The sequence below is a fragment of the Callorhinus ursinus genome, unplaced genomic scaffold (genome assembly GCF_003265705.2).
Source record: "Callorhinus ursinus isolate GAN/ISIS: 27379988/994484 unplaced genomic scaffold, GSC_fseal_2.0 scaffold7, whole genome shotgun sequence".
NCBI lineage: Eukaryota > Metazoa > Chordata > Mammalia > Carnivora > Otariidae > Callorhinus > Callorhinus ursinus.
The window spans coordinates 6,571,616-6,597,445 of record NW_027397069.1 but is presented as its reverse complement, the minus strand read 5'-3'; the positions used below and the strand labels follow the sequence as shown (position 1 = coordinate 6,597,445).

The following is a 25,830-nucleotide window of genomic DNA, read 5'->3' as shown; positions in this document are numbered from 1 at the left end:
ACAAACACATCCATAGATAGTTGGGCCTCACTTTCAAGGACTTTGGGCCTCCTCTGTTCCTGTCCCCCGTGCTATCCTTCTTGTGTGGCCACCTCCAACCCCTTAAAAGAATAGAATTCCTACCCTCAAGCTATTTCTCAGTGCTTTCGATTTTTGGAGCATAAGTTTTACCAAACAAAGTCCTGAATGGGGAAAAGATAGACATCCACTACAAATAACCATGTGTTGGAAGATTCTCCTAGCCCGGAAAACAAAGGTAGATGATTTAAAATGTTTGTGAGGGCCACAAGGGCGACGTTTTGCCTAGGAGAGATGAAGTCTTTGATGATAGCCAACTTAGTGTCAATAAGTGGCTTTCTTTGAGACATATTCAGATGGGGACGTCTTGCTTGCCAATTGCCATAGAAATCTTAACACACCATGAAGATTGTCCAAGCGCCAAGCCTTCCGTTCTGGACTAAATTACTTTGAAGTGGCGGAGGACGAGCAGTGGTCAATTTTAACTCTATAGACTGGACAGAGAACTCTGGGAGTGGGAGATTGTGCGTTTTAAAGCAGAAAATAAGAAGGGGAAACTTGTTTTATACACTCTATACAAGGTTCTGCTCATTGTCAGATATCTTTTATCTTTTATATTTCCCATGAATGATTCATGTCTTGGTGGCTTTGTGTCACCCCTTTCACGAGAAACTTCATTAGAGAGCTATAAGTTTTCCCATTGATTGGGGCCCTTAGCTATGGGTGTTTTTTACTTCGTGTGCTGGTTATTGTCATCTGGCTTAAAACAACTCTTTGCCATGGGTTTCACCTTCACTACATTAACAAACCTGACTTTTAAAAACCACCATAAACTTTCGGAGAACTGCTTATTGCCGTTACTACCAATTTTCTTTTCTTTTTTTTTTTTTAACTATTTGCCTTTTATCAGTTTTTTATCAGCTAACTGAAAAACAAGATCAGCCCTGTTCATGTGGATAGCCAATTACATTAGTTTGAGCCACTTGGATATTTTGTTGCCATGAGTCTAATTTCTAGCTACCACATGCCTAAAAATGCTGAGTTAGGATTCCTAGATCAGCTCAACTTGCAAATAAACCACAATCAAACTGGAAGCAGCCCCCCCCATTACCTGATGATGAGAGGTATTTGATGCCCACTCTTCATTCAGCAAGCTTTTAACTCCGTACCCATCCCAGCTCCTGATTTTACCTTCTTTGCGTCTGGAAGCCTCTCACCGTCCCTGCATCTTTTCTTCATTTTTACCCTTTTACTTCAGAGGCTAGGCACCGAAGAAATGCTCAAATTCACTTCTCAGATTTTCAGTGATTAGGATCACTGAGGATATTATTAACAAATGACTGCAGTAACCCCTAAGATTTACGCTAGTGTTACACGCAACTTACAGGGCTTAGTCTTCATATATACATGGTATTTCCTAGATTAGATTGTAAATTAAACCAAGCTGTAAAAATATTTTATTGCTTGGGGAGAGGCTAAGAATAAAGAGCTCAAGAGAACCCAATGTTCACTGGTCAGCAACCTGTTCTGTTTGTAAGAGAATGGCAGAAATATACCATTAGGTAAAACATAAACAATACATAGGAAGAATACCTTTATTAAATTTTTTACTTCATAATCATTCTTGCTTTCTTTCTATTGGAGGTACACATTTAAAGTTTTCATTTTAGGTGTATCAGGAACCAATAAATCTGTGGCAGAGTAAACCTATGCATGGCAAAATACATAAAATACATATTCCTTTGTTTCATAATAAATAAACCTGTAGCATAATAAAGAATAGTGCAAACTACCATTGAAAAAGTTGTATAAATAAAACAACTCATTATAAATCAGGAATATTTTGTTCTAATAAGTTTACGATAAATTATCCCCCCAAAGTTCACAGATACTTTGTCTATTTGAAAGAGCTCTGAAAGTGAATAATATGAAAATCAAATAAACTTTAAAAAATGTAGAATTATATTCAAGTTTTATGGTCTTTTTCTTTATAAAGGAGGGTCTGCATGTTTCATATCCACTGTAACAATCTGAAGACAACATTGAAAGGCTTTCAAGTGACAGCACCATGCACTGTACTAGTAATATAATATATCTATAAACTATATATAATCTTGTCAACACAATGCAAAAAAGACATGCAGGAAGAGTCCTGGTTTTCACATTACGTTGTTCATTCAAGTAAGCTTAAAAATATATTCCCCCATTTTTTCTTTTTTTTTTTCCTTAAATAAACCGTGGGTCATAAACAACAATCTTTCACCAAAATGTATAATATAATTCTTTGGTGTGCTCTGAACTCTTCCAGGAAAAACAAAGGATGATGTCTGAAAATAAATTAATTCAACTGTACAAAATAATAGTGTTCACATACAAGTTATTAACAATGACAAGACTGCATCAACCACTCACAGCACACAAAACAAATTTCTACAAACCCTGGGGAGGGGGTGGCTTCAGGGTCTCTGAGGATAAATTAGTGCTCTTTAGGATATTTGTATGATGTTTATGATGGACTGTATTTTGCACGAGATGTGTTGCACGAACTGAAAATAAATTGACTAAGAGTTATTGTCCTAGGTCCTTGACCTTTTTTATTCTTGCTTGACAGCTCTGGCAAAGGTCACACATTCATCAGTGTTTGGTGGTAACTATAAACCTTTTAAAAATTTTAATATGTATAGCAACTCCCTCCCCTCTTTTAATGTAAATCATACACTTCACACACTTGTCATTTCCAAATGGGATCCAGTTCCGTGTGCTCAGTGCTCAGGTGGGAAAAAAAAATGCATGAAAATGCAGTTTCGGGCATTGAAAAATAAAGACTTTTTTAAAGGCTGATACAACAGTATAAAAGAGGGCTTGGCCTGTTTTAAAAACAACAGTTTTCCCCAAAAATAGGCATGTTGCCAACATCACACCTCCTTAGACTTGCCTGTTAATTTTGGCATCCCAAAAAACCTTATCTAAGACTGATCTTTTTATCACACGAGAAGTTTGGACCCAGTCAAGAGGCGGCATCTGAGATTTCAGATTAAAACAAAAGAGAGAGAGAGAGAGAGAAAAGAAAGCACTTGAATTTCTTCTATTTCACAAAATATCACAGTTTCACAGTTGCCCTACTGCAGCAGCTTTCTCCTCTCTCTACTTTTTTGCTGGAACAATCACAGTAGCACAATAAATGGAGACGTATTAAGTTTGCTGCATCTTTTTTTCTTTAAATCATACAAGCGGGGTACTGAGGAAACAATCCTGTATAAAAATAGCGTGTTACGATGAGATCAGTAATAAAAGAGTGGAAATTTAAAATTACAACTATCAGGACTTAAAGGGTTTTTACAAAGATTTTTGGACACAGGTACAGTCTAAGATCTGTTGGCCACGCAGCAAGTATGTGGTTTACAATCAAGAGGCCTTTTTAGGATTGGGGCCCAAGGAGGAGGTGAAGAGGCTCCAAAGAAGCCCACATTATGGTGTTAAAGGCATTCTCGAGGCACGGCAGGAAATGCAGAGGGCCTTGTTGCTCTGTGGAGTTCTGACTTCATGCTTTTTCTCGCTCCTTTCAAAGTACACATATATTGCATTGGCAGTGTGTATCCCGATTAACCCTTGGTACATCTTGCTCCTAGCCCTGTCCCCCTGCGACGTACAAGTCCAGCTTGGTTGTTTTTTTGTTTGTTTGTTTTCTAAGAAGAAGGAAGGGAAAAAAAGCCCAAATATCTTAATTAAATTAATTAAATGTACAAACACCATAGGGTTTCATACTGAATAAATAGGGCTAATTAGACCCGGTGGCAAGGCTGAGTCAAGGGTTTGTCTCAGGCTCGGCATTGTCTCAGGTTAGGATATGGTCCAAGGACTCCCACTTATGACATTATTATTATTACGAGAAAATTCTAATGTATCGTCCGCGCAACTTCCGAGTTCCCATACATCTCCTCATCTTCAGACTCCGAAGTACTTCCATTGCTGGAAGGTGTGTGAAGGTGGCTCGGTGCTCCACTGGCCTGGCAAACATACCACTCATTGAGGTTGGTCACCTGAGGGGACAGAGTGCTAGAGCGACTCCTGGTTGGGTCCAGCCCAGGGGACAAGGGGGCACCCACTGGAGTCCCCACTGATGAGTAACCAAGGGCTCCTGGAGAAGGTGGTGGAGACTTGCAGTGAATCTTCATGTGCTTTCTCAGAGAGCTGGGGTGAGTGTAGGACTTGTCACAGCCTCGGATCTTGCAGTAGTAGGGCTTGTCGCTGGTGTGGACGTGGGAATGTTTCTTCCGATCGCTGCTATTGGCAAATTTCCTGTCACAGCCATCAAATTCACATTTGAAAGGCTTTTCCCCTGCAACAAAACATAGCAAAGGTCAACAATTGCTTTCCAGAGACCCCTCACTTGAGAGAGAAATCCTGGAGCAGAAATCTGGAAGCATTTCCCCATTCTCTTGAAGACCAATCCCCGGCCTGGTTTCTACTCCCAATCCCTATGTTCCAGAAGGCCACAGGGAAGGGATACTTCAGGGATGAGCCTGGAGGCTCTCCCTGGACCTGGGCTTGTATGAGGCTAGATGTCAGTCCCTGCAGTACCACAGTTTTGGGGGGGCGAGGGGGATGGCTAGGGCATGGTCCAGGAGGCAACACCAAAACCCACTGAGGACCCAAATGCCCAGGTCCTCACTGCCCTCAGGGTGTGTACCTGCAAATATATAAGCAGATCCCCTGTCAAGATAAATGCTGATAAAATGATTCTTCCAAAGCCACAGCTTGGGGGAAGGATATAAGAAGAGAAGTAAGCAAGTCCACTATATTAAAAGTGAAGTGGGGGTGGTGCCATAAAATTATAATAATGGCATTTTGTTTCAGAGCGGCCCCAGGATTCCACTGATGGGAAAGGAAATGAAATAAAGCCAAATCCTGTTCTCTTCAGAAACAAAGGCACCTGTGAAACACACAATCCCATCACTAGATTCTTTACAAGCCTGGCTGGGCAGAGATTAGGCCGACCTCCTCTTCATTCTACCACCTTCCCTCCCAACTTGCAGAGCAATTAAGAGCCTACGGAACAGAACCTTAGCAAACGTTAGCAAGGCCCACAAGCCTCCACCAGAAGCGAGCAGGTACCTGATGCTCTATGGAAACCGAGGCTGACAGCTTCCTACCTTTCGAGGCAGAAAAGGGACTGACTATTTTTACCAGTCTTTGGCCCATCGCCCCTTGAAGCTGCTCTAACCACCTCAGGAACACAATGCCTTTAAACACAAGACCCCTACTGCAGGAAGTGGAAATGCTTAAATACGACAATGCTTAATAAAAATTCAGCCATATACCTTTGGCATTAAAAAGCAAAAAAGGAAGACAGCAGGTAACAGTATGAATTTTCTCTCTCACCCAAGTATCTATGAACTTGATGTATTTAATCATGATTGAACAAGTCATCTCAGACATATTTTTGTTCAATAATACTTCCCTCATATTTACATGATTTTTAAAATAAAAATCTCTACATTCCAGCAGCTACTCTGGTGGCTCATGAGGTATGGCTTTTTCCTTGGTTTGGGATAATATATTTTTTTAAAAAAATAAGTAACTATTAAAACAGCTTAGTGTTTATAAGTTTTTGTGGTGAATTTTCTTATACAAATATTTCAGTGCAGTGTTTGTTGTTGTTGTTTTAATTTCACCAATGCTAACTGCTTCGGCGCCAGAGCATAGTAACAGGTCTGAAAGTATTCAGATGCCTGGAATATAACTTATCCCACCTGGAATTACTGTCTAAACATGAAATCAGATATTACTCAAATATACATCCTGCGTTGATCTAGACAGGGAAAAACACAACATAACACAATCATCACAACCTTCTCTGCAGATGAGCTGCAACACCAACAAAAAATGTTAATCACTTTTTATCAAAACATCAGTTATCTGTCCTGACTTCTCTGTGTTCTACTTTAAATTGGAGATACTAATTTAATGTAGCGTTATTTAAAAAATTTTAATCAGCCTTTCTTCAATATGTAGGCCTAAGTGGCTTTATTCATCTTTTGGAAATATGCAGTGCTGTCTGTGGAGTTCTCCTGTTTACATATCCGGGATTGTGAAGAATGCACACAGCTTCAACTCTGATGGCCCGCCACTGCCCATGATAAAGACAAGCAATTAGGCCCAGTGAAGGGAGATGTGGAATGGAGGGGGGGAAAAAGTAGAAAAGTAGGGATGAAGGAGAGGTAGAGGAAGAAAGTAGAAGGGTGGGGGGAAGTAAAGGTGAAAGGATTGCCTGTTTTACTCAGGGGGCCTAAGGGGGGCAGTGAGCAAATTCTAGCTAACTGGAAAGGGTGAGAGACCCCAGTGTTTACATTTCAGATTCTGACAGAGGGGTCAATCAGAATTTAACTACTTGCAGAATTTGAGAGTAAGGGACGCTACGTGAGCTACTCCCGGAAAGAACTCGAGTCCAGCCCAAAGGAAGGTTATAAACCGAATTAGGGGCACGTGGGTCAGGAAATGGGCCTTCAGGAGTGGCCGGGGGATTATTTCCTTTGATCAATCTGTTCCGGGATCCCGGATAACCCCAAAAGGGAGAGCGCCGTGGTGGTGGTGGGGGGGGGGGTCCCGGATGGTCCCTCGCCGCACACAATGCGCCAGGGCTAGGCGGCCCAAGGACCGCCAAAATCCCCAGGCGCGGCTTTGAGCACGAACGTGAGTCGTTCCCTCCCCGAGGGCCCCGGCGAGAAGCACGCCGTCCCCGGCAGCCTGGCAGGACAGGCAACCCTGCGCACGCCGTGCAACCAGAAAGCACCGCGGCCCGGGGGCCCCCCAGCGTCCCGGATCTCCGCCCCGGCGTGCGCGCGCGCGCACGACCCTCTCCCCGGGGCAGCGGTCCGAGGGAGCGGGGACCCCGGGCAGCTTCCGCGTCCGCAATTTCAGTTCCTTGCTCCACCCGGGCGGAAACTGCCCTTAGCTCCGGCCGCCGCGAAAAGACAGGTCCACTCTCTCTCTGAGGCCTGCAAAGGCGGGAAGGGCCCAAAGACGCAGGCTCTGCTTTCAGGGTGCCCACTGGGGACGGGGCTGGGGGCTGCTTCACCTCCTGCGCCCCGCGTGCCTCCTTTACGGTCCCAGGCCCCTGTCCCGGCGGCAAGTGCTGGGCATGGGGCAAACAACTGGCTAAGCGGGCCACGGAGTTTTTCCAAAAGCCTCAAGGGAAGTTTTTCCTTTCGGACAACTCCCTAGGGCGGACCGATCCCGATTCGAAAAACGGGGATGACCCAGGGAGTTCCCGGGAAGACTTCTTCCCGGCCCATCATCGGTCCACATGAGGCCTCTCAGGTGTTGGCCGACAGCTGGCAAGGCGCCGCGCCGGGCCTGCGTCACCCCGACCCGGCTTCGCCCGCAGATGTCCCTGGTGCCCTCGGCCCCGGCCGCTAGCCAGGCGATGGGCCCACGCGCGGCGGCTGCCTCCTCGCCGCCCAGCGCCGATAAATCAGCTCAGTAATTACTGACTGTAAACTCCAGTTACTTAAGTGTCCTCCGAGGGGTAATATTGCCTGTCCCTATAAATCCCGACTGCTCGCGCTCATCAGCGCTTCCGCCCAAAGCGCTCGCCCGTTAGATGGGGGCACACGACCCACAGGAAACACCCCACCGGCCCACGCCGCAGCCGCCTTCACGGGGGGGGGATAGGATGGGGGACTGGGATGGGAGGGGAAGCCACAGCGCCGGGGATTTCCCCACAAGTTCCTCCGCGGGGCAGGTACCAACGAGCGCAGGAGACTTTGGCTCACCCTGTCCTCCTCCAACTAGAACCTTTTTTGAAAGGACAGAGCAAATTTCTCCAGCACCTTCTCGGGCATGTGGGAATGTGTGTGATAGAGCTGTGTGATGCTACGTGTATGAGCATCGGCGTGTGTGAAGGTGTGTAAATGATGAAGTGTGCGTGAGGGTGTATGTGGAAGAGGAGTGTGTCAGAACATATGGGCGTTCCAGCAATGAGGCAGAGATGGGTAGTATCAGATATGGCTGTGTAAAGTGGTTTGTGGGTTGTGTGCACGTGAAGATGTACCTGTGGGGTGCGTGAGTGTGTGGGGGGGAGGTCTTCGGGGGCCCATGGGCGCATTCCTTTGGCATTTTGCACCACGCCCCGGAGGGACGGGACCCCTCCCCTCCTGTTGGGGCCGCAACGAGCTGGGCCTAGTGGCCTCAATACTGGAGCAAATCCCACGTGCCCCCTCGCACGCCCGCTCTTCGGAGCACGGCGACCGCAAGGAGTCTGCCACCGGGTGGGGAGGAGGGAAGAGCCACCGGGGTGGTTCCGGCTCCGGCCTCCCTTCCCCATCGCCCTCCCCAGGTTCCCGGGGCCGGGCGAATGGGGGCTGCCGACCGTCCTGGGCGCCTTCCTGCTCCGACTGCTGCTGCTTCCGTTCCGGGGCGGCGGCGGCGGCGGCTGGAGCGCGTTGCCGGTCACGGCCGAGGGGCTGTGGACGCGCTGGAGACTCCACCGTGTGGGAACCCAGCGCGGGGCCTGTGTGTGCTATCGAATTACTTATTCATAGAAAAAAAGGGGGGGAGAGAAAAAAAAGAAGTCACATGTCCGGGTTATACGTATGCGAAGAGAAGCAGCAGAAGAAGGGAAAAATTAAGGCGAGCAGGAGGAGAAGGAGAAAGAGAAGCAGCGGCGGAAGCGGCGGCGGCGCGGGAGGCGGCGGCGGCGACGCGGCCGGGGACAGACACCCACCTGTATGAGTGCGCTTGTGGATCTTGAGGTTCTCGGAGCGCGCGAAGACCTTGCCGCAGCCCGGGAACGGGCAGGGAAAGGGCTTCTCGCCCGTGTGCACGCGGATGTGGTTGATGAGCTTGTATTTGGCCTTGAAGGGCTTGCCCTCGCGCGGACAGTCCTCCCAGAAGCAGACGTGGTTGCTCTGCTCGGGGCCGCCCACGTGCTCCACCGTGACGTGGTTCACCAGCTCGTGCATGGTGCCGAAAGTTTTGGAGCAGGGCTTGGCGCCGCCGGCCGGGGGCGGTGGCGGCGGCGGCGGCGGCCCGGCCAGCTCGTCGGGGTCGATCCACTTGCAGATGAGCTCCTGCTTGATTGGCTGCCGCATGTAGCGCAGGAAGGCCCCGGCCGCCCCTGGGAGGTGGGGGTGGTGCTGGTGCGGGTGCTGCGCGGGCGCCGGCGGCGGCGGCGGCGGCGGCGCCGGGGGCGGCGCGTGGTGCTGCAGGTGGGGCCCCGGCCCGGCCGCCGCGGCCGCAGCCGCGGCCGCCAGGTTCAGGTTTAAGTTCACGGCTCCGTAGCCGTGCAGGGCGGCGGCTGCAGCAGCCGCCACCGCCCCGTAGTGCGCATCCCCGGAGCGCGGCGCGAAGGGCGGCTCGGTGCGGCCGTACAGCTCAGCCGCGGCGGCTGCGGCCGCCGCCGCTAGCCCCAGGCGCATCTGGCCGTTGAGCGGGTGCGGGTGGCCGCCGGGGGCTCCCGGAGCGTCGTGCAGCGCAGGGAAGAGCGCCGGGCCCCCGCCGCCGCCGCCGTCCGGGCCCGCGTAGGTGCCGCTGGCCGAGATGAACATGCCGGCCGAGTGGGGAGGCGGGGCCGAGTGCTGGGGGGAGCCCGTGCCAGACCGCTGCTCCCCTCCAAGCGGGACCCCGTGCATGGCCGCCGCGGGGGCCGTGGCGGAAAGGTCCCTCCGGAGGACGAAGTCCCTGCTGTGGCCTTTGCCGCTGCTGCCGCCGCCGCCACTGTCGGTGGTGGTGTAGCCCGAGAGGGCAGGAGGAGGGGGAGGGGGAGGAGGAGGGGGTGGAGGGGAGGGAGGAAGAGGAGGGGCTGGGGGCGGGGGCGCGGAGGGCTGCGCGCGGCTGCTGCCCCCGCCACCGGGGTAGGTGCAGGCGCCGGGGTGCGCGACCGAGGCTGCAGCGCGGGCGGCGGCCGCCGGCGCCTCAGGCTGTGCCGGGAGCGCCTGGGAGGGTGGGCTGAGGCCGACCGCGCTCGCTTGAGCCATGTGCTCCGGTCCGAGCGGAGTGATGGCCACGCCGGGGTCAGCGCTCAGGTCCCGAGGGCGGAGGTGCGTGGCTGTGGCGCGGAGTTGGGAGTGGGCGGGCGGGCTGCCCAGCGCCGGGAAGCCTGTCATATTCTGAAGCGGCCTGGCCTGAGCCGTTGCCAAATCCGCTAATCTCAGCGCTGGCGGGTTCCTCTTGCTCAAGGGGGGCTCCATCAGAACTACACAATCAGACCCATAGACCCTCACTGGGGGGACTTTTTTTCCTCTGCTCACCTTCAAAAACATGTATATATTAGGCTCTCTTTAACTTCTTTGTCCTGGCTTCCTAACTCTGCATATTCCTGTTCCCACTCTGTCCTCCAGCGATTGGCAGAGCGAACACCACATTTGAGCTGCACAGTGGGACCGAGATTTTTGGAAATGGCACGGGTGGGATTGGAGGGAACAGCGTGATTGGCAGCAGCCACGGCTGCCGGATTGGCTCCCATTCAGGCCTTCGGCCCAGCAGGGATCCGCCCCCGTGCTCGCAGCCTCCTTCGCTTTCGCTTCGCGCCCCCTCCTCCCCTGGAGTCCTGCGTCCCCGCCTTCCAGGGGATGCCCAAGTTGCACTTGCAGAAAGTTTGCGTTGGGCCTGCGCGCGCAGCGCCCCGCGTTCCCATGGCGCGCCTTTCGGAGAGCGTGCGCCGGCACGCGGCCGAAGGGCGCGGGGTGGGTAAGGGCTGGTGACCCCCCCCAGCCCCGGGACAAAAGGAGGGAGGGGGATATAGCCCCCAACTTCAAAAACGTCCGCCTCACCGCACGCAGCGTCTCCTCCAGCATGCAAACACTTTCTACCTCCTCCGTTGGAAGAGTCTTGGGCTGCTCTCTTTAGAAGGACGGTGAACAGAGTATAGCCGTCGTCGTACTTGTAGAGGTGATGCTAGAAACTTCTTACTGGGGAAGGACACCCAATCTGCCAAGCGCTCACGTAGGGCTCAGCGACAGGCGACGGAATGAGGAAGGATATTAAAGTCCTATTGGTTGCAAAAACAATTTAAGTGATTTGGCTCTGCAAGACACCGGGTGGAGTCAAAATAAATCTTTCCCGAAAAGGAACCCTTTTACCTCGACTTTTTAGCTCCTGCAGTCCTTTTCAACGTGGTTCACAGGAGTTGGCTCGAAGTGTAATCTCACTGCTCCTCAGTTCTAGATCTGCCACTTCCAATTAGATCTACGGGTAGGGGTGGGAGAACATCGGGCAGCGATTCTAACTTTTGCGTCCCTGAGATACAGTGGCAGGGCAGGCCAAACAGCATCTCTCCAGAGGGAAGCGGCTAAGTAAACAATATCCTTTACGCAGAACTTCTTTCCAGCTCAGAAAGCACTCCATATGTGTGCCTCAGTTTCATTGAAAGGACCACAAATTAAAACTGATCCAATAAAATGAATATTTTAAAATCAAGCAATTTTTCGATATTTACTTACTAATAGAATAACCCTTTACCTTGTCATCGTTTTTCTAGTAAACTAATAGAGAAGGCGAGTTGTCTTATTTGAAAACTATATAAACTGGCTTTAAAAAAAAAAAGCCCCATCCTTTTCAAAGGATTTGTTTGTTATCACACCTCTTTAAGAAGAGAAATAGGTTCCTGCATCACTTTGGGGGGGGGGGAGAAATGTGGCATCCCCAAACTTTAGGGTTGTTGCTGCCCAAAAGTATCACTTCAGCTCTTAAAAAGAAAACACTTTAAAATTTTGTGATGTTCCAAGATGCTAAAAAATTAAGTCAGGGGTTTTAATTTTTATTTTGTTGCCCTGCATAAGATTATTTGTAAAAAAGTCATAATGACTAAAATGTGATCCCCCCCCCTTTGGGGATGCAAAAAAACAAGTTACCAGTTTAATTCGTTTGCAGTCCAAGGAAAAATAGACTGCATAAAGCCATCATCTTTATGGTCCTAGGAGATGGTCCTGGGAAGTGGTAAGAAATATTTTCCAAAGAACTAATTCGATAGCTCCATTTACATCGGTGTGAGCAATGTTTAACAGGGAACTTCCCTGTGAGCCTTGGGAATGTCATTCCTCTTACAAACCTGACAAGCAAACAAAGAAAATACTACAATCAAATTTCAAATAGGTTTTTTCTTTAAGCCTCAATGAAGTTCAAATACGGGGAAGTAAGAAAAGCATGAATGCAAACACAACGAAAAAAATTAATAAACAACAGTGACAAAATCCACATCTGTATTTGGAGAGGATGAGTCCTTTCACAATTTTCCTTTCAAAGACTTAAAACGTCTCAAGTCAACCAGGCAAAAGTGTAGCGAGGACTGCCATCTCTATGGATGGTTTCTGGGAAAGCATATTTGGAATTGTCACCACTGTCTCCATCCTCTCTCAGAACATTTCAAAGGAGTTTCCCTTATTTGAATTTCTTGGCAATGATCATCACTACTCCCATAATAGCAGCTTTGCATTCAATCAGGTTATAAGTAAAAACAAACAAAAAAAATGAACGAATAAAGAGGAAAATAAACACAACCTACCTTTTAATATGGACTACTGAGCATTTTTATTGTGCAATAAAATGGGTACCTCCACCCCTTCCAAAATAGCTTTTCCTCAAAATTATAACTGCTTTGTTTTATTGAATTGCTGAAATTTAATGGTTTAATGGGTGAAGGCATGAAGGAAAGGCTGTAAAAATGTGAATAATGGTGCAGCAGAGCCGTGCGGAATCTGGAACCCGCCTCCTTGTACAACTCTTGTTAAACACAGCATGATATGTATCTGTCATCGATTTAATATGTCTTAATTCAAATATAGCTCCCTGATCAATTTCTTTTTATGGAAGCCTTAAAAAAGAAAAGACTTTCTTAGGAAATAATAGAGATTTGGGTGGCGATTGGAAAAAGGGATATTTACAAAGTGCGTTTAATGAATATTTGCAAATTTATGGCCAAACCCAGACTCTAAAAAGATAATTGACTCAGGTAAATCGACTTGAGATGCTAATTCTTAAAAGGAAGAACTGGGAGCAAAATTTCAATCAACACCAATAAGGCGCCAATAAACCGCCTGCCAATTAAACCTGAGAATAGGCCTAGCTAGATGGTCACCAGGAAGGCTCGCAGTGGATTTCCGGGATTGCCTTTCTTTATAAAAGAGCTTTTTATTTTGTAGACGCGCTTTTTGTTATTGTGATGACCCGCCTGACCCCAGGTGCGCTGTTTCTTTTTCAAGCCATTTGGGAGCCAAATCAAACCCCCTTAACATCCCCAGTTTCTAAGAACCCAATAACTGTGTCACACTTCCTAAATAAACACCAGCAATTTCCAGGGCGTTGAAGAAAATAATAATGGTTTCCAAAAAAAAAAAAAAAAGGCAAGCAGGAGTGTATAGAAGTCGTTATGCCAGTTCCCATCTGTGGATTCAGCCCCATGTTCCATGATTCTGCGGTGCTGCTGGTTGTCAGGGCCGACCCTAAAATTCATGCCCTTATCTGCGCTTTTGCCGCGGAGGTGCTTGTGTGGGGGCAGCAACGTGGCAATCTATGGAAATGCCCTTTCTGGGGTCAACAGGTGCTCTTGGGGAGCATCGATTTTCAGACTTCCCTGTTACACCCGGAATCCCAACCTCCTTCCAGAGCCAAACAAAGGCAGGAGAAGGCTGGGGAGGGACTGTAAACGCCGAGCTGGCCCGAACCCGGAGGCCCCGCCGCGCTCAGCCGCCTTGAGGCTGTAGGACCGGGTCTTGGGGATGCCCAGGCTGGTGCTTGTGGCTTCCCGCTGCGCAGGGATGGTGGTGACTGAGGCTCCCCGGAGCCCTCCGTTCCTCACTGAGCACAGCCAAGTGTCCTTGTGATGGGTGTGGGCGATTAATAAACTCTAAGGGAAGTGAATTGGACATTTCCTGGCTTTTGAGCCTTTGTTTGATTGTTTCTGCAGGCGGAGGGAGGGGGTAAGCCGGGGACAGTGAGGTGGACAAGAAAGGATCTGGGGGACCCACTGAGCTGCTTTTTATTGCCCTTGCAATTGCTTTACCGTTCGCCAGTCCCGCGTGGTTTCCGCGAGGGCGGCCACCTTGCAGAAGGCCTGGGTGCCCGGCGGGTTTGGAGCGCCCAGTGCCATTTGGGCCAAGCCAGAGGCACGTTTAAGGGCGAACAGGGTGCCCTGAATTATTCCAGGGATCAAAAGAGCCCAGACCAAGGGCGCCATTGGGTGCTTTGAGGGTTACTAGCAGACACTGGAGAAGGTGGGGGAGGAGTACACGCAGACCTCTCTAAAGCCCAGGCAAGGTAGGCTAAGGGGCCCACAGATGTTCCTTTTCATTGAGCTTTGCCATGCCGGAAGTGATGAGGACTTCGGGTTCAAGGTTTTTCTCAAACCCCGCTTGCTAGGCGTCTAGGCAGTGAGGTACTGGACCACTTCTCTCGGCCCCTTGCTCGGCTTGTTCTCGGCAAATACCCCCGTCCTCCCGCCTTCACCACTCGCGGTCTAACCTCCTGGGAGCTTCGAGCCTGCCCGGGGGCCTTGGTGTTCCTAAGAGCCGGGCAATTCTCAGCCCTCTGAGCGTCTCTCCCAGGGTTGCCTCGCCTTCCCGCCCTTCTGAGCTCGCCCTGATTCCTCAGGCTTCACGGATACCTGCGGGGCTGAGAGTAACCTAAAAATGTGCTTCTTGCTAAAGTTTATGATCCCTGTCCCATGTACCTGGACTTAATGAGGATTTTTTTTTTCTTTTAGGCGCAAGTCTGAGATTAGGTAGCTGTGACTGAAACGTTGGATTTGGGGTTTGTTTATTTTGGATAGTCAAGAATGGGGACCCATCCTGTGTCTCCCTGACCTCAGTGCTTAAAAGCCCTTGAAAAATTATGGCTCTCTTTACTTTCCCATTACTAAAAAATAAGTTGAGTAAAATTGGCCTGTCGTCAAATAGTCTCACTTGGTTATCAATCATTTTTACCCTCAGAGATGGGGGTTGTAGGAGAATGGCCTTTGACCCACATTTGACCATTAGGATTGGTAATTTCTTGGGAAATGCCTAATTGTTGTGCTTGAAAATATGCTTAGAAGGTCAAAGCAGGAACCACAAAAGTCCCTCATGTGTTCACGGTTCATATAACCACCCAATATTTATTTATATTGGACCCAAGATGTGCTTTTCCTCCCTTTCATTCTTTATCTTTTAGGGTATTTTTAGATGGGAGATGAAGGAGGAGTCGAGGTTGTGTGGAGTGTTGCTGTTTGGGTTTTTTTTTTTTATTGCAGATTTTGTGGGCACTTTCCCCCGTTCCACACCCCTTCCAATATCTATACTTCAATATTTGAAGAAGCTGTTGAGGCAAATCAAATAGTGACACGTTGACGGATTTACTTGTGGAAGCAATATGGTTGACATATGGCATTGTTATTTATGAATGACAGCATAAATTGTATTACAAAGTCTATTGCAATAATACTGCAGTTTATTGGAAAGCTGCTCTCCTGCCACCAGGATTCAACCTCCCTGGATGTAGTTCATTTGGGAGCCCAAAGGATAACGGTCCTCAAAATAATTAAACACATTCATGTAAGCTAATGCCTCCTGTTTTCTGGTTTGTTTTTGTTTTGCTTTGTTTTGCAGCAGTAGAAACACTCCCATCAGGAAAGAGGACAAAGTCAGGACAATTAGTTAGTTGTCTTCCTTTTGCAAAACCACAACCACTGTCACATAGAAATGTCGACTATTTTTTTATCCCGAGTCCCTAATGACAAATAGACAAACATTTGCATCCCCATCACTAAACTGCTGGTGAGCATATATTTTATAGAGAGACTTTTTATAAGCCCAGTTACAGAACAGTAAATTTTAACTGTAGAAGAAGAGAAGTTCTGTGAACAGACTGGAGAGGGCCTTATCCTATGATACCTCCCCGCCTCCATTCAATCTCCCCCTTCTTAAAAATGGTATTTAAAAGTTACAACACTGGCTGAGATTTTCATGATTTCCCTTCTTTTACATTACAAATTTTCCTCTTTTTTTTTTTACATTATGCTTCTCTGAAGCTCTGACAAAGAACTTTTGTTCTAGGTGGGTTTTACAGAGGAGGCTATCCCACCACACATGTGGTCCTTCATGGGTCAGGGGTCGCCCAGCCCAGGAGTGGCTGAGAGGGCTGAATCAAAGGTGCCCTGCAACTTAATATCCTGTTGATGATCTTGTTGAATTTATGAGTCTGTGATACAGAAGATGGTGCTAAAATCCTTTTTTTTTTTTTTTTGGTCTTGTGTGTATAGACAGCTGATTCCACATTTGTTTCTCCCATCTTTACCCCATTCCCACCTTTTCCTTAAGAGGAAATTAAAAATTTAAATGGTATGACCACAGCGTGTTTCTGCTTTCCAATGTAAAGGTCAGTTTTGTTTGCTTGTTTGTTTTTGGCCTCTCCTGACCAGCAAGATATACCTATGTGTGTGTGAGAGTATGTTGTGTGTACGTATACACTGTTTTTATGTGTATGTGCACACAAAATACTGGTCATGCTACAAAAGAAGTCACTCAACTGTTCACAGAGGCCCACAAACCGCAATGAGGTGCTCAGCGAATGAGTGCCTGGGTGTTTGAAAGGATTTGCCGTTTTTTTTTGAAGACAACCCGAATTCTCTATCGCATTGCGGGGGGCGGGGGTGGGAAATGGATGCCAGCCCACGCGCCCCGGGGCCTGCCCTGCAGGGCTATCCACATGCAGCAAAGCCCCGACTTGCGCCAGCCCCAGGCACCGGCCCGGGGGAGGCTCCGTGAGACTATCAAAGAACAATTTTGGAAAACTTACAAAGAAGGGACATATTTGCCCGGTGGAGACAGTTGTGTGTCCCGTGGGTCTGACACCGTCAAGGCGGGCCTTTCCAGAAACCTGTTGAAAAACTGATCACTCACAAGGTGCAGAACGCCTCTTAGCCGCTTTTTTTCCTTTCGGCCAAGAGGCCCAAATCTACTTTTGAGGCAATGACTCTGAAAGCCTTTGCAGGTTCCCCCCCCCCCTTGCTTTCTTGCTCTCGTTCTCTCTCTTCCCTTTTTCTTCCTTTAAAAAAAGAAAAGAAAAGAATTACTGTGTCATGGGGGAAAGGGGTTTTGCGGTTAGCAGAGAAATAAAGCACTTCTAAGCGGGGAAGGCGACGTGACTTTGAACTTGGCTCAGCTCCTCTGTGTCCCGCAGAGAGAGGAGAACTGGAGCCGGGAAAGAATAGCCAGGAGGGCCCAGCCCGCGGACTCTCCCGCGGGAATTAAGGAGTCGGCCCCACCGCCCGGCCGCGCGCGGTCCCCGGAGTCTAGCGCCAGCGAGCGCCCAGCCGCGTCAGCCCGAACCGCGGACGCTGCAAAAGGCGAATGAAAGCGAACAGAGAGAATGGGGCAAAGCGGAGGGGGGCAGAGGACTGGGGAGGAGGCGAGAAAGTGGGAAAGGAGGAAGACTTGAGGTCTGGTGGCTCAAGAAAAGGAGGGAAGTGAGGATTCTAGATGTGAAGGACGACCAGTCTCTAGGAAAATATTTTATTTAGTAAATACTTTTGGAGTAAGCTTTTCAATCCTCCCCACCCCCACATAAACTGATGAATAAAGTAAACAAATGTGAAAGGCTGTGCACTGGGCAATTTTTTTATTGATTCGATACAGCAAGGCAGCCTTTCTCCTTGGAGATTTTCTCTTTTCTCTGTCTCTGTCTCTCTCTCAATGCCCTCTCTTAGGGGGGGCAGTTTGGCATTTGCCCCCCCCCAACAGCAAGGTGTGTGGAAATGAGGAACATTTCCTCCTTTGAGGTAAGGCGAGCATCTCCAGCTTCCAGACAAAAATCTCGTGCTTTCAGACAAGATGACCCAGCCTCCCTCCTTCCTGCCCCCCTCCAACGGCAATGGGGTGGGGGCAGCGGGAGGACACAGGGCACCTTATGCAAGGGGCTTCCGCCAGGTCCGACCTTCAGAGACCCGCTTAAGCCGGGAGTGGCTGCCAGTGCCGGCGGAGAGAGGCCGGGTTCTCCCAGCAATAGCGAGCTAGAGTTGTCTTCCCGCGTTTTTGTTGATTTCATTTCAACATGAAAATTTTAAACGCATGTTGATTATTTTCTCTGACTTGAATTTTATCTCAGCTCTCAGCGATTTGTAAATAAAAGGAGTTCTCTAGCCAGCTAGGCGAAGAAAGGCGCTGGCTTCAGGCCTTTCATTCACACCTCTGCAGCCTCCGGGCCCGGCGTACCCTCTCCGGTTACCTCTGGGAGCGCAAGCTTTCGGCAGCGGGACAGGAAATGTCCCCAACGGCCAACCGGGAGCCCGGTGGACGGCTGCAGCCCCAGAGCCCCGAGGCAGGCCTGGCGCGGCACTAGGAGCCGCCCGGCCCCGCCACCGCCCGAAGGTGGGGGGGGGGGCGGGGGGGCGTTCCCAGGTCCTGCACAAGGAGTGATAAATATCTTCTAGAAGGTTTAAGCCCTACCAGTCTGGAGGTTTCTTCTCTAGAGGCCCTGAGCCTGAGCCTTGCTTCGCCGCGCGCCTCCGGCGTCCCCATACTTCCCACCCCACTGTGGCAGCGGCCGGGGCATCTGGGCATCCATCCCGAGGATATACACTGCCTTTAAACGACTTCCAATCAACCCCCTCCCTCAAGGGGGCCGCTGCCCAGTGTTTACTGCTGTAATCGGAGCAGGACGCCAGCGGCTGGGGGAGCCGAGCGCGCTGAACTGCGGGTGGGGGCCACCGCCAGGGAGGGGGGCGGTGTCTGGATGAGTGTCCAGAGAGTAGGAGGAAGGGGTATGTCTGGCTTTACCTAGGCCCACCACCCAGCACCTGTGTTTTCAATACCACAGAGTAAGTTTAAAAAGGGCGGGGGGTAGATAGAGAGCGTGCCAACCGATCCCGGGACGGGTCCCCGGGCCGTCCCCGCCGCGCGCTCCCGACTGGGCCCGGGGCCTTGTAGAGTCCCGGCTCGTGGAATCTCCCGCCGGCGAACCCGGTTGCTAGCCAAGTTCTCGAGTGACCACGGTTGCCCGCTTTCGGTGCCCGCCGGGAATGGCTCGGGTCCCCGGGGAGTCGGCGGCCTCTGCAGAAGGGCGCGAGTGCAGGGTGCTGTCTCCTCCGGACCCAGCCAAGGGCACAGTGACCCCGCGGCCCGGGCCAGCATTACGCGGGCCTCCCGGCTCCGGGGAGAGCCGCGGCCGGCCGCGAACAGGAGCCGCAGCACCGGCCGCGCGGCCGAGGAGCTGTAGGCTGGCAGGCCGGGCTGCCTGTGACGATCCGCGGGGTCCGCCGCTGCGGGGGCAGAGGGGAGCTTCGGGAGAGCGGGGGAGGAGGGGCGGACCAGCCGCGGGGCGGGGGCGCTGGATTGACGGGGCCTCGGCGGCCAATGGTGGCGACGGAAGGGCGGGCGGGGCGGGAGCCGCCGTTAAAGGGGCGGTGTGACCGTGAGTCCCGGCCTGGAGCCGGAGGGAGAGAGGGAGGGAGAGCCGGAGGGAGGGAGGCTCGGGCGGGAGACGCGGGGGCACGCGGGGGAGGGGAGAGGAAAGGAGGAGACAAAAAAAAAATAATAAATAAATAAATAAAATAAAAATAAAAGGCTGCGGCATCGGCTGCAGAGCCCAACGAAATAAACAGAGGCGGAGGTGGCGAGCGGAGCCCACCGCACCCGAAAGGGGGGGGACCTGCTTTGGCTTCTTCGCACTTGCTCGGATCTCGGACTCCGGTCGGTCCTCGGGAGCGCGGCTGCCCGCTCCGCGTCCAGCGTCTGACCGGCCAGAGGAAGCGGGCGAGCTAGAGATCACTTTTTTATTGTTGTTATTGTTTTTCAGCCTAGCCTCCCCTCCTCCCCTCCCTCTGGAAGCCTTCTCCCCTCCCACAGCCCCCGTCTCTCTTCCTCCCCCGCCTCCTTCTCCCGCACAACTTAAAGAAAGAGGGAGAGGCGCGGCGCGGCAGCTTCCTTCATCTGGGGGAATTCGTGGCTGCTGCAAGTTTACTGCGCTAGGCGCAGCCAATGCCAAGCGCGGAGGACGAGGAGGGCTAAACACCGCGGCCGCTGCGCTAAACAATAACCCGCCGCGCGCGGAGCGGCTCGAGTAGGGCCGCGGGGAACCGAGCGGCCGACCCAGCGCGCGGGGGAGAGGGCGCTCGGCCTCCGCCTGCCGCCCCAGTGCCCCCGCCGCGGTCAGGTGGACCGTGGGCGCGCCGGGTCAGGGCGCCAAGCGCGGAGCTCGCCTCCGTCCCCTCCTCGCTCGCCTGCCTAGCCCGTGCACGGCCGCCGCGCTCCGGCACGGTGGCCCCGCCGCTGCTGTGATTTCATTCTGCGGGCGCCGCTTGGCGCTGCCGGGTCCGGGGTCCGCGAAGCGTGCGAGCGAGTGAGTGAGTGTGTGCGTGCGCGCGCGGGTGCGCGCAGGGGTGGGGGCCGCGGCGCTGCGCTCGCCCCCCGTTGGCCCCCCTCTCCACTCCGCTCTCCACACCTCCCTCCCGCTCCCTCCTCCCGCCCGCCCTCCCCTGCCCTGCCCGCCCGCCCCCGCCGCAGCTCCTTTAATACACTTTGGTTCTCCGCCTGGCTTTGGACTCTTCTCCTCCTCCACCTCCTCCTCCTCCTCCTCCCGCGCCTCCTCCGCCGCCGCCTCCTCCTCCTCTTCCTCTCCGCGCCTTCGCTCCGCGCCCGGCCGCCCGAGGCAGATCCAGGCGGCGGCGGAGGCGGCGGGCGCAGGAGCGCGGCTCCCGGGGCTGAAGCCGCCACCACCACCGCCGCCTGCGCTCTGAGCCGGGCGGCCGCTGGACGCACCGCGCGCGGGGCGGGAGTGGGAGCGGAGGAGGCGCGGGGCTCGCCGGGGCCGGCAGGGCGGGTGGGCGCGCTGGCCATGCTACTGGACGCGGGGCCGCAGTTCCCGGCCATCGGGGTGGGCAGCTTCGCGCGCCACCATCACCACTCGGCGGCGGCGGCGGCGGCGGCGGCTGCCGAGATGCAGGACCGCGAACTGAGCCTGGCCGCGGCGCAGAACGGCTTCGTGGACTCGGCGGCCGCGCACATGGGCGCCTTCAAGCTCAACCCAGGCGCGCACGAGCTGTCCCCGGGCCAGAGCTCGGCGTTCACGTCGCAGGGCCCCGGCGCCTACCCTGGCTCTGCCGCGGCTGCCGCTGCAGCCGCCGCGCTTGGGCCCCATGCGGCGCACGTCGGCTCCTACTCCGGGCCGCCTTTCAACTCCACCCGGGACTTCCTGTTCCGCAGCCGGGGCTTCGGGGACTCGGCGCCGGGCAGCGGGCAGCACGGGCTGTTTGGGCCAGGAGCGGGCGGCCTGCACCATGCGCACTCGGACGCGCAGGGCCACCTCCTCTTCCCCGGCCTCCCGGAGCAGCACGGGCCGCACGGCTCGCAGAATGTGCTCAACGGGCAGATGCGCCTGGGGCTGCCCGGCGAGGTGTTCGGGCGCTCGGAGCAGTACCGCCAGGTGGCCAGCCCGCGGACCGACCCCTACTCGGCGGCGCAGCTCCACAACCAATACGGTCCCATGAATATGAACATGGGTATGAACATGGCAGCGGCCGCGGCCCACCACCACCACCACCACCACCACCCTGGTGCCTTTTTCCGCTACATGCGGCAGCAGTGCATCAAGCAGGAGCTCATCTGCAAGTGGATCGACCCTGAGCAGCTGAGCAACCCCAAGAAGAGCTGCAACAAAACTTTCAGCACCATGCACGAGCTGGTGACCCACGTTTCCGTGGAGCACGTCGGCGGCCCCGAGCAGAGCAACCACGTCTGCTTCTGGGAGGAGTGTCCGCGCGAGGGCAAACCCTTCAAGGCCAAATACAAACTGGTCAACCACATCCGCGTGCACACAGGCGAGAAACCCTTCCCCTGCCCCTTCCCGGGCTGCGGCAAGGTCTTCGCGCGCTCCGAGAACCTCAAGATCCACAAAAGGACCCACACAGGTAACTGAGGGCCGGGACGGGATGGGGCGCGGGGGAGAGAGAGAGAGGCTGTGGTTGGTTGGCTGGGGGAAACGCGCAGACCGCCAGTTCCTGCTCCGGGATGGGAGGTGTTTTTGTGTGTGCGAGACAGCCAGCGGCTTGTTTTTGTTGGAGAAAGAAAGAATATTATCGGGCTGGATTTTTCCATGTATGGAAATTGGCTTTTAAATGATCGGTATAACATCAAATGTATGTTTTGGGTGATGTAATTGCTTCGTTTGCTCAGCCCCTGTTAATAATTTCCGTTCTAAATAGAACGCACAAAATAAAACTGCTCTGCAACTCGGTGCCCGGGAATCGAGCCTAGAGAGGATTTTGCCAGCTTGTCTGGATGTGCTTTTCTGCTCCGGCTGTGTGTCTGTGTTTGGGTGGCTTGTGTGTTTTCCCACTTATTTTACTCGCGGTCCAAAAGTCCTTCCCGGAACTGTTTTCCCATTAAATGAGTCTGTTGTGAGCCGAAGCTGTAGAGTGTTTCTTGTTTAAAAAAAGAAAAAAGAAGTGTTTTTAAAGCCCATTTCGGGGTAGGTCGCGGGGCTTTACGGTGGGTTGCAGTAGTTTGTGAAAAACCAGAGGGTTTGCGATTCCAAACTTGGACCAACAGCCGGGTCAGAGAAAACCCCGGGGCCGGATGGCCCCGCGGGGCAATCGCGTGAGAGGAGGGAGCTGCAAAAGAACGCGCCTCTCGACTCATAGATTATTCATCTCTGACCAGGTCCCAGCCAAAATCGTGCCAGACGATTTCCTAAAAGAAAGCCAAATGTTTTAGCAACTTCCCCCGTCAATATTTACCCCAAAGTGGGGATGCGCCAGCGGCCTATTGTTCTCTTCCGGGAAGGGAGGGAGCCGAGGTGCGAGACAAGCTTTTAACAAGGTTTAAAATTTGAGAAATTTATTTGCATGAAATGCTTTCGAGTCCTGTGTCTGAGCGGATGTCTTTAAAAAACAATTTAGGTGCTAATGGAATTTAACGTTAAATGGTCCCCTTTCCAAGAGGAACGATGTTTGAGTTCTCACACCTCTAAATGACTCCAAGCATTTGGAATTCTGGCAACAGGATGCGGGGACCGCCAGAAAATTAAACAGGGAGATTTTGAAAGCCTTTGCTGACGTCCCCCACCCCCACTGCCCAGCTTGTGCCTCTGCCATCCCTAGATGCTGTCTTATCTCTAATATTTACCTTTTTCCCCGACTTATTTTTAAATGACTGGAAGTGAGACTAGAATAACGGTTAATTTAATTTGCAGAATTTTGGATGAAAAATACTGGCTCAGTTATGATCCACAGCCCTGTCCCCAAACATAGCAACTCCAAATGTAATTGCCTGTTGGCCCCAGAGACAAACCGACAGCAGCCCAGCAGCCTGCCTGATTTTGATAATGCCCTAAATATTTTGTCATAATAACAGCTTCTCCATGGCGAGACCAGTTTGTTAGAAGCTGCGAATCCAAGGAGTCCTATAGAAAGGTGGGCAGGGCCGGGTACTACCCCAAATTCATTATAAATCTGAGGAAATGGGTGTCAGTCTGGAAGAAAATTAAAATATGAAGTAAATGAGCAGGACTGTCAGGTGGGAAGGCAGTTAATTTCATCTTAGTTCTGCCGCAGAGGCGATCCGACCTGGTAAGGGACCCAGGCCCTTCTGGTTCCTCTTTCCTTCTTGCAGCGGCCTTGCTCCTTCCAGAGTGGGTGGGGGCTCCGGGAAGCTCTGGGTGTGGGCAGCAAGCGCCTATGTTTCTATCCACAGGGGAGAAGCCCTTCCAGTGTGAGTTCGAGGGCTGCGACCGGCGCTTCGCCAACAGCAGCGACAGGAAGAAGCACATGCACGTCCACACCTCCGATAAGCCCTATCTGTGCAAGATGTGCGACAAGTCCTACACGCACCCCAGCTCACTGCGGAAACACATGAAGGTACCACCGGGGAGGCCGGGAGGAGTGCGAGGCGGCTGGCCCGCGGCGCGGGTCCGGCCTGGACCACCCTTGCCAGTCTGGGAAGGCCAGGGTTCCCCGGGGCCCGGATGGCGCGGAAGTAGCGAGGGGAAGGGCATTTCTGGGGGTGCTCCCCCCGGGAGCGCGGCCCCACAGCAGCTGCACTCACACCCAGTCCCCTTTGGTCTCCCCTCCCGGCTTTTCTCTTGCAGGTCCATGAGTCCTCCCCGCAGGGCTCTGAGTCCTCCCCGGCCGCCAGCTCGGGCTACGAGTCGTCCACGCCCCCGGGGCTGGTGTCCCCCAGCGCCGAGCCCCAGAGCAGCTCTAACCTCTCCCCGGCAGCGGCCGCGGCGGCGGCGGCGGCGGCGGCGGCGGCGGCGGCCGTGTCCGCGGTGCACCGGAGCGGAGGCTCGGGCGGCGGCGGCGCGGGCGGCGGCTCCGGCGGAGGCAGCGGCGGGGGCGGCGGCGGGGCGGGCGGCGGGGGCGGCGGCAGCTCTGGCGGGGGCAGCGGGACAGCCGGGGGCCACAGCGGCCTCTCCTCCAACTTCAATGAATGGTACGTGTGAGAGGCCGGGGCCTCTCTCCCTCTCCCAGTCCCCATCCTGGCGCAGCCCCCCGGGTGGCCAGCGCCGAGGGCACCCTGTGATGTGTTGTTAAAATTATGAATCTGATTTTTATGATGATGAAAATGATTTTACCAGAAGGATTTTTAAAAGTTTTTTTTTTTTTTAAATAATCTAGGCATGAAAAGCAAAAATATCCCTCCCGGAGTCTCAGACGCTGAAAACATAAAATAAGAAATAAAAAATTAAAAAAATACAAAACCCGTAAAAATATTGAACCAAACCCCCATCCTTAATCACCCCCCCATGCCCTCTTTCCTTCTCTCCCAGTTCCCAGTCTTCTGACAAACTGTACATAGCGAACTCCTTCCTTCTCCAAGGTGGTTTTAATGGCTTCTTGGTGTATAGAAGTTTGTCCATTTGTAACTCTCCGGATTGCGTTCCTTCCTGCCTTTCTTCCCTTCCCTTTCCCAAGTGATGGGCTTTTTCTTTTTCTCTTTTTAGTTTACCCGGTTTCTTTTTTAAGTAATGTGGAAGAAAATGGTTTATTTTGTATTGTGGTATTGAATATTGTGTTCCTTTTTATGAGGCAACTTGATTGTAAACTTCATGCAACTATAGACTGGAAAAAAACCGAGCCGTGCCAAAGTCTCCCTTCTGTTTCTTCAACACATTGATCCACAGCACACACACACACACCACCACCACCAACGCTTGTGAATGTATTTTTCTGTTAGCTGGGTTTACATGTGATGTTTTAGTGCTTTTGCAAGTTCAATTTGTTAGTTCCTGTATGAGAGATTGTGGGGGAAAATAAACGTCGTGCCGTTAGCTTTTCCGTAATAACACCCTTCCTTCTGTAAATACCCGTTACCATATTTATCCATTTGTAATTAAATTATGGTATTAACTTGCTACAGAGGAAACAATATTTATAAAGAATGTTTCTTAACTATAAATATGTACAATTGTGGGCATAAACTGTTTCAGATTTTTTATTTGAAGGTTTTAAGTGGTTTGATCATTTCTTGTGATATGTTTTGAGAGTAATGCATACAGAAATATAATAAAATGTGTTGAAACTGCATGAACATACTATTTTTTTTCTAGCAAAGTTATTAAAGAAAATGGGAAGGGGGCAGCTGAGGGTTGATGTGGATATGCCTCAGCTGCCTAAATGAATGGGAGGTACCACCTTGCATTCTGGGGAGGAAGGTGTATGTATGCATAGAAACCAGGCCAAACTGCCCCTTTGGCAGAAAGTCTCAAAATTATTTTCTCTGTCCTTTGTTTGTAGCTGGGAGTGAATTAAATTTTTGGAAAGGCCCTGTGAGGAATGGCGGCAGGAACCTTCAGAGTTTCTAATGGCTCCATTATCTGAGGGAATGCCTTTCTTTAAGCTATTTGGAC

The 25,830-nt window shown here is 52.0% G+C and overlaps 2 protein-coding genes across 3 annotated transcripts; one reads left to right on the top strand and one right to left on the bottom strand.

Annotated features, from left to right (window-relative positions):
• Positions 1-1,607: 1,607 nt before the first annotated feature.
• Positions 1,608-10,430, bottom strand: ZIC5 (Zic family member 5). Its single transcript, XM_025875285.2, has 2 exons — positions 8,744-10,430; positions 1,608-4,357 (listed from the first exon to the last, which is right to left on the bottom strand). Exons 1-2 carry the CDS (start codon positions 10,278-10,280, stop codon positions 3,915-3,917), a joined length of 1,980 nt encoding a protein of 659 aa, XP_025731070.1. The 5' UTR covers positions 10,281-10,430; the 3' UTR covers positions 1,608-3,914.
• Positions 10,431-19,465: 9,035 nt separating this feature from the next.
• On the top strand, positions 19,466-25,501 carry ZIC2 (Zic family member 2). 2 transcript variants are annotated; one of them, XM_073894274.1, is made up of 3 exons: positions 19,466-21,892; positions 23,676-23,839; positions 24,033-24,208. In XM_073894274.1, the coding sequence occupies exons 1-3, from the start codon at positions 20,821-20,823 to the stop codon at positions 24,075-24,077; spliced, it is 1,281 nt and encodes a 426-aa protein (XP_073750375.1). In that variant the 5' UTR covers positions 19,466-20,820; the 3' UTR covers positions 24,078-24,208. The 2 variants fall into 2 exon arrangements, with proteins under 2 accessions (XP_073750375.1, XP_025731040.1); XM_025875255.2 differs by having other exon boundaries at positions 19,467-21,892; positions 24,070-25,501.
• Positions 25,502-25,830: the final 329 nt, after the last annotated feature.